This window comes from Dryas octopetala, chromosome 7 (assembly GCF_963921425.1).
Source record: "Dryas octopetala chromosome 7, drDryOcto1.1, whole genome shotgun sequence".
Taxonomy (NCBI): Eukaryota; Viridiplantae; Streptophyta; class Magnoliopsida; order Rosales; family Rosaceae; genus Dryas; species Dryas octopetala.
The window spans coordinates 20,813,666-20,826,874 of NC_141372.1; the positions used below are offsets into that span (position 1 = coordinate 20,813,666).

A 13,209-nucleotide genomic window follows, 5' to 3' on the forward strand; every position below is an offset into this window, starting at 1 on the left:
CTCAATTGGAAGAATGAAACTATTCTGGCTGATACACTATGAGCAATCAAGCTTTGAGCATATTCAAATACCTGTAAGTAAGGGAAAACACCATATACTTAAATCAAAACAATTTCTTTGTTTTCTTTTGTCATCAATTGGTGGAAGAAAGCTTATGCATGTGGGATGCACATTTGAATTACAATCAGTGTTTTCAAAAGCGCACTTCAGGAGGCGCGAGTCATGGCGAGGCGGCGGCCGATTGCGCACGACGTCGCCGGACTGTGTAAAATGACTGAAATGCGACGGCAAGGCGCAAATAGTCGTACGCCTCGCGACGGCAAGGCGTTGAAGGCGTGAATGGCGACGCTCTGCGTGATTTTTTTTTTTCAAAAACTCTCAATCCCAAAACTTTCCGATCCGGCAACGGTCTCAGCAGCAACTTCTCTGAGAAGTCTTCGTCGGCGACCGGTGATCCCAAGGCAGCTTTGGACGAGATGATTGGGCCGAAAAGCAAGAGAGAGTAAGAGGATCAGTTTGAGATGAAGAAAAAAAGGGCCATGAGTGACCTTGAATCAGAGTGTGGGTTGCGAGTGAGTGAGTGCTATTGGATGGTGGTGATGGGGGGCCATGGGGAACCGAGTCAGATAGTCCGCCATGGGAGCATAGCTGAATAGTTGGAAATTTGGTTCAGTGAAAGACTAGTGAAGTGACTAGTTATGTTGGTCTGGGCTTGGGCCTTTTAGAAATATTAATGGGCTTTTCAGTCTTTTGGTCAGATTAAGGCCCAATGCTTTTGGATGAAGAGGATGAAGTAGAACTAGAAGCTCCTCTTCAATTTGATAGTGCACTTCCTCCTTCCCACATCGATTCTTTGGACAAGGATGATAGTGATATTAGTTTGAATGATATTGATGATAATGAGTGGGATGAATGAAGTGGTTGTTTTTACTATGTTTTTGTGAACGATCTTGTTAGATCAATATGCTTGTTTGGATTCCTATTTAATTTGGACAATATTATTGAATTTGATATGTAATATGGATGATTTTTATTTATGAATGACAATTAATGCTATTTTTTAGCTATATAATTGCTTTTATAATTTTTTTATTATTATATTTTTTTATGCCCGAAAGGCTTACGCCTCGCCTTGCGAGACTGCAAACGCCTCGCGTGACACTTTTGCGTCTGAAAACACTGATTACAATTCTTGACTAACATCAAAACTGTGGACCAACCACAAAGTCATAAATGTTTTATTTTTTTCATTTTTACCTGCTCAACCATTTCAGTAACTTAGTATTACTGATTGCAGTATGAAAAACAAAAGTTGGAAGGCAGTTGATGCTTAAAATACTGTTTGGTTCTACTTTATACTTATGGCCTTCTTCTTTTCAAATAGTACTTTTTAAAGAATTTTGCTAGGTTGAATGAAAAATACATACAATTGTTTGCTGTCCTCTTCTTGCATCTCCCGCAGTGGAAAGCAAATGTGATTGTTTCCGCGTGGAAAACAAATAGCAATTTTGGGCCAAAATTCGACATTAATCTGAACAAGTCTATACAAGTGAGATAATATCAGATTAAGATTCATAACATACTGCTAGCTATTGAACAAACATCAAGTTATTCACCAGATACATCTCAGCAGAAAATTAATTAGAGAGAAAAATAAATTCAAAGAAAAAATAATGGTACAATAATGGCAAAAAATGTAAAAGAAGCTAAAAAATAATAGCAAGGACAGCTAGCAATTAGAGAAACGGGTTGGGGCTTAATTACCTGGGTTTCTTGGGAATTTGAAGTTGGGCAAGTTTCACATCTATCCTTCAAATATGTGATTCAGCAGCTCATCAGTAAATGACTGAACAAACAAATGCATTGATATTCTAATTGTAAATAGTAAATAGTAACTGTGTGTGATCGACTACTGAGTAGTGCTAATTATAAGATATGGGTAACACTAACATTACGTAGGACTCAACGGGACTTTATGTGAGGCAGAGAGCTTAGATAGATATCTATATTGCTTTTGGTCAATGGTAGAAGGGTTTAATGGTGAGGGGGCCTCCTCAGTCCTCTGATCAACTTCCAGGCACCTTCCAATTCCGAACAAAAGTCAAAGCATGAAGTTGCCTCCACAATAATAAAACGAAACTAACGACAATTTCTCTTTTGTGAATAGTAGTTGTTAAAATTTAATGCACTTCTGTAGAAAAGTTTACACAATTCTATAATAATAGTAGACAAAAGTCTATAAAATTTACTACCTCATGTCAAAATATACTAGAAAATATCCTTGATATTTCTCTAAAACATGTGGCTAGGAAAAGCCATGGCAATGCGAAGCAGGGAAGGGAAGTGATGTGAACAAGTCATTTTGCAACACCTGTCAATTTGAAGAAACCATACCAGACAGCAAAAAATAAATAAACACATTTCATGTTAGGACGGATGAAACCCACTTGACCCTTTCATATTCCCATTCATATTCCCTAAAAAAACTTGGAACCTATTTCAACGAAGTGGAAGAAAAATCCACTAACTAATAGCTAATTACAGTGGTGTATGAAATTAAAGAGTTGAAAATTCCACCTTCAACTCTATAAGGAGTAGCGACTAAGCAGTTTGGACCAAAAATATATGAAGTAAAAGAATTGAAAAATTACTAAACAGTCCATGAACACATAACATAGCATAAAGCTTGTGGATTTTAAAATCCAACAGCAGCTGGAAACAACATCCAGTCTCCACCCATCAAATTCAATACAAGCACTTCTTCCGCTTACTAGGTCCTGCTAGTGCTGCCCCACCATCATCATCTTCATCATCAACCTGTTCAAGGCCTCGCTTGGTGGTAGTAATGGCACCAGATGCCGATACTGGTACAGCAGCAGCAGCAGCTGCGTTCTCAAAATCAGTACAATCAGAAAATATTACCACAGTCTTCTCTGAAATGCTAACGTTGTTGCTCTGCCTCTGCCTGAATGATTCTGGAGAAATGCTGGATTGCGTCATTATTTGGTTCAGCTCTGGCACATCTTGCTCATATATCAAATGGACCCCGCACTTCTTTACCTTTAGACCTGGCCCCCTGGTTTCAATGAAGAACTCAATCTCACTGCAACTGGTATGCCACTCTGTTCCAAAGTATTTACTATCACGGGGTATGTAGACTAGCCAAAGGTGATCTGACCCAACCTGGCATAATTCTTCACTAAAGCCAAAAGTAGGCTGTGAACCATATTTCTGGTTTATTCCATTGGAGTTCAGGAAACATTCAAGATGATGTGTGGCGCTAGAGATATCAAACTGATGATGCTCATGGAGTGCAAAAACAACACACAAAACATATCCTATAAACCCACTATTATTCCAACCTGGAGGTACCTTTACACTTACTGAATCCCCAACACTTCGATGACTGAACCACTCAGGAATTTCACTTCCAGGAATTACAAAGTCCAAATCCTCCTTTGCGTCAGTGATTCCCTGTGCCATAAAAATTAGGGTGTTAATGTCTGTGTTTGTACAAAAACGCACACACTCACAAAACTGATATCTAAGGAGCACGCACCTGACCAAGGAACGTCTTCAGCATTTCCAATGCTATGTTGTCATTTATTTTGAAGCAATTGGTGAAATAGAAAGACGATTTCTCCCATTTATTGAAATTGGATGCGTCAAACATCATTTCCAGTGAAGAACAACCATTTGCCCATACCATAAGCCTGTCATTTACATTCAATGAACTATTTGTAGGAAGGCCTGACAACTCTTGAAGTCTCGTGCAATTCTCCAACTTAAGCCACTTAAGCCTAAAAAGCGATTGGATGCTTGAAGGAAGACTAACAAAATTATTTCCACTCAGATTTAATGCCACTAAAGAGCGTAAACAAATAACATCATTGGGAAATGCTCCTTCCCCAAGATTGCAGTTACTTAGGCTTAAAAATGTTAAACTACACAGACCAGATAAAGGCAACTGGAAATTCATTGGCTCTGTATTCACTCTTTGCATAGATCCGAAAGGCAATAACTTATTCAAAGATCCTCGAACCACTTCACATCCATGAGAAATTGAATCTTTAAATTTTTGAAAAAACCCAATAGAAGAAGGTAGTTCTCGTTTAGTAGTCTCACTCACATCAAGCTCCTCCAAACACTCTACAGGGCCCAACTCTTTCCGATGTTTGACCATTGAACAACTAGAAAGATCAAGAATTTTGAGAGATTTTAAGCCGTATAAGCTTCTTGGAAGACAAACAAGATGTTTACAATCTTTCAATTTCATCTTAGTAAGTCGTTGAAGCATTCCAATAGAGGAAGGTAGTTTTCTTATGGCAGTTCCACTCACATCAAGCTCCTCCAAACACTCTAGATCGCCCAAGTCATTTGGTAATTTATCAAGCTTTGAGCAACAAGAAATATTAAGAACTTTGAGAGATTTTAAGCCATGTACACTGCTTGGAAGACGCACAAGGTTTTTGCAATCTCCCAAGTCCATCTTTGTAAGTCTTTTGAGCACTCCAATTGATGGGTCGACCTCATTGTTGATTTTAATGAGACAATGCATATACCTGGAATGTGACCAGGAATGCAAACATGTAAAATGGTGCTAGAATGGCAGAGAGAATTTGCAGAGTGATGAGATGGGAAAGAGAGAATGAAGTCACGATAAAGGCATGCTCTCTGAGCAATGCACACACCAGCATATCATATATTCCATTTGCAATTCAGTTATACAAAACGACATCGTTGCAGCCACAAAGCTGTTAACACACACATGAGCCTATGAGCTCTTACAGCAGTAAATGCATCACCCTATGAGGCAATGCCAACTAAGCAGGGACACATTTAATTAACTAACTAAACTAACCAACTTGCTTATCAGGCATAAGCCTTAATTAACTCTAATACTCCCTTCTAAGGCTTTGACTGATAGCACTCCAAGTTGATTCCTTAATTCACAAAATCTTTCTCTAGGAAGAGCCTTGGTGAAAATGTCAGCCAATTGCTCCTCACTCTTGCAATACAGTAATTCAATTTCACCTTCATTAATGGCATCTCGAATGAAATGATACTTCCTCTTAATATGCTTTGATCTCTGATGAAAGACAGGGTTCCTAGTCATAGCTATAGCAGATGTATTGTCACACATGAGTGGGGTTGCTTCCATTTGTTCCTCACCAAAATCATGTAGCACAAATCTCAACCATATGGCTTGAGTTGTTGCTTCTGCAGCACTGACATACTCAGCCTCTGCTGTTGATAGAGCAACACTGTGTTGCTTCACAGATGCCCATGAGAAAGCTCCACTTCCAAATGAGAATGCATAACCTGAGGTGGACTTCATGTCATCCTCATCTCCTCCCCAATCACTGTCACAATACCCTATTAGGACTGCAGCAGTGTCTTTCTTGTACTGGATGCCAAAATCCAAGGTTCCCTGTATATATCTCAGCACTCTCTTTGCAGTACCAATGTGCTTCATTGATGCACAATGCATGAATCGAGCTAAGAGGCTTGCAGCAAACATGATGTCTGGTCTTGTAGCTGTCAAATAAAGCAAACTTCCCACCATTTTTCTGTATTGTTCTTCATTAGCTGCCTTGCTTCCATCATCCTTCTTAAGCTTATCAGATGTTGCTAGGGGTGTAGAGACAGCCTTGCAATCTTTCAAACCAAACTTTTCTAATAGACTTTGAGCATACTTCTTTTGATGAATGAAGATGCTCCCTTCTAATTGGATTACACCAATTCCTAGAAAATGGTGTAGCAGTCCCAAATCAGTCATCTCATACCTATTCATCATTTCTGCCTTGAATTCTTCAAGCATGTTCATGCTGCTGCCAGTGTAGACAATATCATCCACATAGAGTGAGACAATGAGTGTTCCCTGATTTTCTTTGTTCTTAACATAAAGGGTAGCTTCACTAGGACTCTTCTCGAATCCACACTGCACCAGGTATGTGTCAATGTTGCTGTACCAGGCCCTTGGTGCTTGCTTTAGACCATAGAGAGCCTTATGCAGCCTGTATACCTTGTCTTCCTGGCCTTTAACAGTGAAGCCATCAGGTTGATCTACATACACTTCCTCTTCTAATTCTCCATTTAGAAAGGCAGATTTGACATCCAATTGGTAGAGCTTCCAACCCTTTTGAGCTGATAAAGCAATTAGGGTCCTAATGGTGTCAAGCCTTGCCACAGGGGCAAATGTCTCATTGAAGTCAATCCCTGGCTTTTGTGTATAGCCTTTGGCTACTAACCTAGCCTTGTGCTTCTGTATTGATCCATCAAGGTTGAGTTTAGTCTTGAATATCCACTTTACACCAACAATTGGTTTGTTCCCTGGCCTATCAACCAGCTGCCAAGTTTGATTCTTCTCAATCATTTCAATTTCATTTTCCATAGCCTTCTGCCATGCCTTGTCTTTAGCTGCTTCAGTATAGCTTTCTGGTTCCACAATGCTCATTTTACAGTGAGCAAATACCTCATCTAGGCTTTTCCATTTCTTTGGTGTTGAGTCATAAGTGCTTGCAGGGTCAATTTCAGTTTCTGCAGCATGTGATGTAGGTGAGGGTCTAGGACTTGGATTAGCAGTAGGAGTTGCAATTGGATTGAAGGGGCTCTGTGAAGTTGGACACAAGACATCATGCTCAGATTCAGTTTCTGCAGTATGTGAGTCATCTTCATCACTCCAAGGCACAGATATGTATTCAGTGGACTTTGAATCCCAATTCCACATTGCAGACTCTTCAAAGATCACACTTCTCGAGACTATCACCTTATTGCTCTTGAGATCAAACACTCTATACCCTTTCTCTCTGGTTCCATATCCAACAAACACCCCTTTTTGACTTGTATCATCCAGCTTGTGTCTTAGTTGATTAGGAATATGTGTATAACACATTGAACCAAAGATTCTCAAATGCTTCACTCCTGGCTTCCTCCCACTGAAAACTTCAAATGGAGTTTGACCAGTCAAGGCTCGAGTAGGACATCTATTTAAGAGATACACTGCAGTGTTAACTGCTTCCCCCCAAAAATAAGTAGGTAGATTCTTCTCCTGCAACATAACCCTTGCCATTTCCATGATTGTCCTATTCTTCCTCTCAGCCACTCCATTCTGCTGAGGGGAATAAGCAACAGTGAGTTGCTTTTCTATTCCCAAGTCTTCACAGAACCTCTCAAATTCCATTGAGGTATACTCTCCCCCTCTGTCACTTCTAATCTTCTTTATTTTGTAACCACATTGAAGTTCCACCATTGCCTTAAACTTTTTGAATACAGTAAATGCATCTGACTTTTGTCTCAGAAAGTATACCCAGCACATTCTTGATTTGTCATCAATGAATGTGAGGAAATACTTGTTTCCTCCCAAGGTTTCTGACATTGGTCCACAGACATCTGTGTGAACCAATTCTAGCAGATCAGTAGCTCTAACAATCTTCCCTTTGTCAAATGCTTCCCTGTGACTTTTGCTCAATGCACATCCCTCACAGACATGCTCTCCTTTTGTGAGTTTTGGTAAGCCAATCACCATTGCTTTGTCCTGCAATTGCAGCATGCTTTCGAAATTCAAATGGCCAAGTCTCTTATGCCATTTCCAGTTGGAACCAGTCACTGTGGCCTTCTTTGCCATCATTGGACTTATGTCCTCGAGTACAAGTGGGAAGCACCTATTCCCTTTCATTTGAACTGCTGCCACAGGAATTTTCATGCTCTTATCTTCATAAATTTGCACCATGTACTCACCAAATACAAGCCAGTAACCATGTTCCACCATTTGTCCAACACTGAGAAGGTTTTCATCTAATCCTGGCACAATCATGACTTCTGTGATATACCTGGTTCCTCCCTTGGTTTGCACAGGCAAGACTCCCTTCCCAGTTGACTCTACAATGTCCCCAGTCCCCATTTTTATTTTGCATTTCATGCTTCTGTCAATATTGATCAGAAATGACTCATGACTAGTCATATGGTTGCTGCAGCCACTATCAAGATACCAAACACCTTGCTCTTTCTCCACTGAGGCTTTGTGGCATGCATAGAACATTGTGGCATGTTCATGGACTTGATTTGCATAGTTAGCAATCTGTCCCTTCTTGTGTGGTTGGTGGCAGTCCTTCATTACATGCCCAAACCTGTCACAGTTGTAGCATTTCACCTTTCCTTTGAACCAGCATTCTCCATAGTGAACCTTATCACAAACTTTGCATTTTCCCTTTCCAGAGTCACCACCTGGTCTCAAATTCGATTGAACCTTGTTGTCCCATTTCTTTGGTTTTCCTTTCCAGCTTTTGAAATTTCTTTTTCCCCCATCATAGTTGTGAGGCTTTGATTGATTGTTCTGTCCTTTGGAGCCAACATTCATACTAGCAAAGGCCCTTTCCACCTTCTCATTGTCTTCCTCATGCCTGCTTAGCCTTAACTCATAACTTTTCAGAGAGGCAAACACTTCATTTACAGATACAGAATTCAAATCACTAGTTCTTTCAAGCACCACACACATAGGATCATATACTTTAGTTACACTGATTAATACCTTCTGCACCATTCTTTGTTGGGACAAGCATTCACCATATTTTTCCATTTGGTTAGTTAAATCAAAAAAACGAGTTGAATATTCAGATAATGCTTCACACTCCCTCATTCTCATGTATTCAAATTCTTTCCTCAGACTTTGTAATTTTACAGACCTGGATTGTTCATCACCATGGTATTCTGTTTGTAGAAGATCCCAAGCTCCTTTGGCAGTGTCTTGATTGATAATCCGAGAGAAAATCTCTTTGGATACAGCCCCTTGAATGATGCCTAGTGCCTTTGCATCTTTCATATTCTGCTCCTCCATGTAAGCTTCCAGCTCATCTTCCTCATCAATGCTGGAGTCTCCTTCCTTCTTAGCCTTCTCCTTCTTCTTCTTTGCTTCTGGGATTGTTATCCCTTTCTCTACTAGCTTCCAGATGCCATGTGACTTGAAGATAGTCACCATGCGCACCTTCCAGAACTCATACTCAGTGCCATCGAAAATGGGAGCTCGTAGCTCACCACTTCCAGACCCAGCCATGCCTAGATCTAGATGGAATTGATTCTCTGTTTTCACTCTAGCTCACACACACAGTACACGCCCAGTTTACAGAACCAACCTGGGCTCTGATACCATGTTGATTTTAATGAGACAATGCATATACCTGGAATGTGACCAGGAATGCAAACATGTAAAATGGTGCTAGAATGGCAGAGAGAATTTGCAGAGTGATGAGATGGGAAAGAGAGAATGAAGTCACGATAAAGGCATGCTCTCTGAGCAATGCACACACCAGCATATCATATATTCCATTTGCAATTCAGTTATACAAAACGACATCGTTGCAGCCACAAAGCTGTTAACACACACATGAGCCTATGAGCTCTTACAGCAGTAAATGCATCACCCTATGAGGCAATGCCAACTAAGCAGGGACACATTTAATTAACTAACTAAACTAACCAACTTGCTTATCAGGCATAAGCCTTAATTAACTCTAATACTCATACAGTCGGGTACAACCTCTAAGTATTAGAATCTCAACATATGGCAAACCTCTAAAGTTTGGGGTGTTCACAAGATTCAGAGAATGGCTGAAATTAATGGTTTTCAAATTGTACAAAGGCTGTCAAGTAAAAGCATAGTGAAATGAGCTGAAAATGAAACCTTTACGCCATGATTCAACAATTTCTGTAGGTAATAAAAGATAAAATAAATAAAATGATACCTTTATTCCAATCTGAATATATTTAATGCAACTGTGACACATGTCAAGCTCCAATAGATTCTCTGGGTTGAAATGTGGTGGGAAATAAGTTAATGGATATCCAGTCCATTTAAGAACCCGTAAACTATTGGGAAGATATTCAAGGCCATTAGGGAGGTCCACATTATCAATCACGAGGTATCTCAAGTTGTCCATGGTTAAAAAGGATTTAGCATTGGCAACCACCTTTTCTCCTGGATCGTCCGTTGAGTACACAACTATCCCTTCTATTGCTTCTTTTCCCTAATAAACATGAATACAAACATGCAATAGTGAAAGCTCATACACATACCTTAAGAAAAACGGCTCTTAGAGTATCTTGTTAACTAAAATTATCCTTGTACTAAATAAATCTCTTACCATATTTGTGCTTAAGATATAATTGACATCTTCACGAAGCCACAATCTACTGCGCTTGCTTAGCCCATTAGTAGATTCTCGGCACACAATTTCCTTACCCATTTCTTGGAGCAAATCATGCATCCATAGTCTTCCATGCAAAATAGTTAGGAGAGATCTCTCAATGAGGACTTTTATTCCAATAATTGCATGAAGATCACAGGCGGTTAGTGTTTTTACTACTCGATCTTCGTCCTCCCCATTAAAGAAACATGCTATATCCAGGAACATTTTCTTCTCGTCTTCTTCTAGGCAATCATAACTTATTTTAAGTATGTTAAAAATTTCCGAGTTACAAACTTTTCCTAGTTTACTCAGCATGTTGTTCCATTCACTTAGGCTTCTTCCACACAAAAAGGATCCCAAGATTTTAAGAGCTAATGGAAGACCACTAGCATAGTTCACAACACGATTAGACAGAACAAGATAATTTTGTTCTGGGTAATGTTTTTTAAAGGCATTCCAACTAAAAATCTGAAGAGCTTCATCATGATCTAGCCCCTCGATCTTTACTCTTCTCTCTACTCCATGTCCGATTAACAAATGCTCATTTCTAGTTGTAATGAGAACTCTACTCCCAAGACCAAACCACCCTTGATTTCCAGCCAAATATTTTAATTGGTCCAAATGGTTCACGTCATCAAGAATGAGAAGAACCTTTTTGTGACGTAAAAACCTGCTCATTATCGTTGCTCCTTGGTCAAGGTCCAATATGGCATCCTTATTAATCCATATCCCAGTAAGAAGTTGCTTCTGTAGGTTAACTAGGCCACTTTTTTCAACAGAATTTCTAACATTTGTAAGAAGGAAACTTACTTCAAATTCGTGAGATATTCTCTCATAAACAACTTTGGCAACAGTTGTCTTGCCAATCCCGCCCATCCCCCATATACCAATAAAGCGAACATCATCCTCCCCTGCACCTAAATGCATATTGATTGGTTCCAATCTTGAATCAATTCCAACAAGGTTCTCCATATTACAAAATAATATACGGCCCAATTTTGTCCATATAACTTCAACAATATCTTTAATGAGCTTTGACTCGTACCTACAACAAAATGGATAAAAAAAAAAAGCATGTTATTCATATATATATGAATATTAATCAAATTGACGTAGATCTGCTTTTACTAGTTCTTGTCATGGAACTTGAAATTTGGTCAAAATAGCTGATCAAATGAATATCTACACAACATATATCTTTGCAATGTATTCAATTTCTTTCCTATTCGTTTAATGATATTTAGCTTCAGAATTCAGATTGGTCATCTACCTAGCTACGTCCCATGTGAATTGTAACACAATGAAAAACACCGAAATCTACTATGTTGTTAAGTAATGCAATATTCAAAATCTTATATTGATTCCACTCATTTAACCGGCCCTGTAAATACAATTGGTGATCTACTTCCATTAATCCTCATACATTGAACCATTTTGTTTCTAACTTTCTCAAAACCTTTTCAATGGAAAGAAAGATAAAAGAAATAAGAAAACATACCAATCATTTGAATTCCACCCAGAGAAATTTGCCACTTTAGTTAAAGCTGATCTCCACCTTTTCACCTTCTCTGTGTCATCCCTAAACCTTTCTTCATGTTCAGTGAAGGCTTCTGCCGAACTCCCGGTTTGTTTTCGTACATTTGAGGGATCGACATCATAGAAAACTGGCATCACTGTTTTTCTTGCTTCCATGCATTCAAGAATCTTTAAAAGTTCGTCCAAGCACCACGTTGATGAAGCATAATTTCTTGAGAGAATAATGAGAGCAAACCTTGATTCTTCAATTGCAGTCAAAAGTTCTGGAGCAATAGATCTCCCTTTTGGAAGTTCAGGGTCATCTTTGAAAGTTATAATTCCTTGTTGCTCTAATGCAGTGTATAAGTGGTCTGTAAAACCTTTTCGGGTGTCCTCACCTCTAAAACTCAGAAAAACATCATATTTCCATTGAGGAGTTGAAGAAGGGAAAGATGTAGACATTCCAAGTGTGCTCATCGCCATTGGAACTACTATAAATATTGATTAATTCTAGAAACAGTTGTATAATTGTACTATGAAGTTGCGAACATCAGTTGCTTTCTTGGTTTCTATGTTTGTTGTTGTGGCTCTGCTTCATCTTGCTCCGGAATCTAATACACAAACAAACACACACACACACACACTCACTCTTCATATGTGTGTGTGTGTTAACTTTTTGGTTATTGTCATCCTTCTAAACTCAAAAGACTATATATACCTCGATCAGAACATGATGGGTGGTGCATTCATATATAGAAGACAGTATAACATTTAGTAGCAGCTGAAAAATGCATATATTATTCCGTAGTATGACATCAAGCTAACAATACATCATTAACCAATAATATTAATTAGAGAAAAGACTTAAGTTTAAAAGGAATGAAAGAGCAAATAGGAAAACATGTATATGCAGAGATGTAAAGTAAAGAACCAAAAATAGCTTAGGCCAGTCTATTAGCTAGATGATTACCTGGGTTTCTTGGCAATTTGGAAGTTGGGCTGCAAGTTCCTTTAGCTTTCTTTGAGATCTGTGAATTACTAGCAGCTGGTCAAGTCAAGTTGTGTGAGGAGGTAGCTTAATTGTGTTGTGTCTATACACAAGTTAGTTGTGTGTTGGTGATTGCCTAAAAGAAATGGATAAGAGTAGGATTAATTCTTTGGGACTTGATGAGAGACCGAGATGCAGAGGAATGTTAAATTCTTTTTGGTCAAAACTTCATTGGGGGTTCCTCTCAAGTCAAGTTGCAGGCATCTTCTGTTAGGAATTTATAGCTGTTAAACTCACACTGCAAACACAATCACACACACAAAATAGACACAGAGATTTATAGTGGTTCGGCTAAACTGCCTACAAGGCTATTTAGTCAAGGCTCCAACCACAACTGTCCATCACATTTAATATTGGGTTGAAAGCATGCACCGGCCTACTCCTAGAAATGGTTAGGAATTTCAACAATTCCAACTCTGCCATACAGCTTTGTCTCCACATTAATAACATCTTCCTGGAAAA

General features: G+C 39.0%; 1 protein-coding gene across 1 annotated transcript; it reads right to left on the minus strand.

Annotated features, from left to right (window-relative positions):
* Positions 1–1,423: 1,423 nt before the first annotated feature.
* Positions 1,424–12,576, minus strand: LOC147280458 (TMV resistance protein N-like). Its single transcript, XM_086249967.1, has 8 exons — positions 11,683–12,576; positions 10,140–11,229; positions 9,741–10,022; positions 9,517–9,638; position 9,420; positions 3,560–4,528; positions 1,765–3,474; positions 1,424–1,541 (listed from the first exon to the last, which is right to left on the minus strand). The coding sequence occupies exons 1-7, from the start codon at positions 12,180–12,182 to the stop codon at positions 2,746–2,748; spliced, it is 3,693 nt and encodes a 1,230-aa protein (XP_086106093.1). The 5' UTR covers positions 12,183–12,576; the 3' UTR covers positions 1,424–1,541; positions 1,765–2,745.
* Between the last annotated feature and the right edge of the window lie 633 nt (positions 12,577–13,209).

Excerpts from the sequence above, each read along its gene's own strand:
- LOC147280458 (XM_086249967.1), bottom strand. The coding sequence starts at position 12,182 with ATGGCGATGAGCACACTTGGAATGTCTACATCTTTCCCTTCTTCAACT. Across the intron at positions 11,230-11,682 it reads GGGTGGAATTCAAATGATTG|GTACGAGTCAAAGCTCATTA; the intron begins GTATGTTTTCTT and ends ATTTTGTTGTAG. Across the intron at positions 9,639-9,740 it reads ATATTCAGATTGGAATAAAG|CCTTTGTACAATTTGAAAAC; the intron begins GTATCATTTTAT and ends TTTACTTGACAG.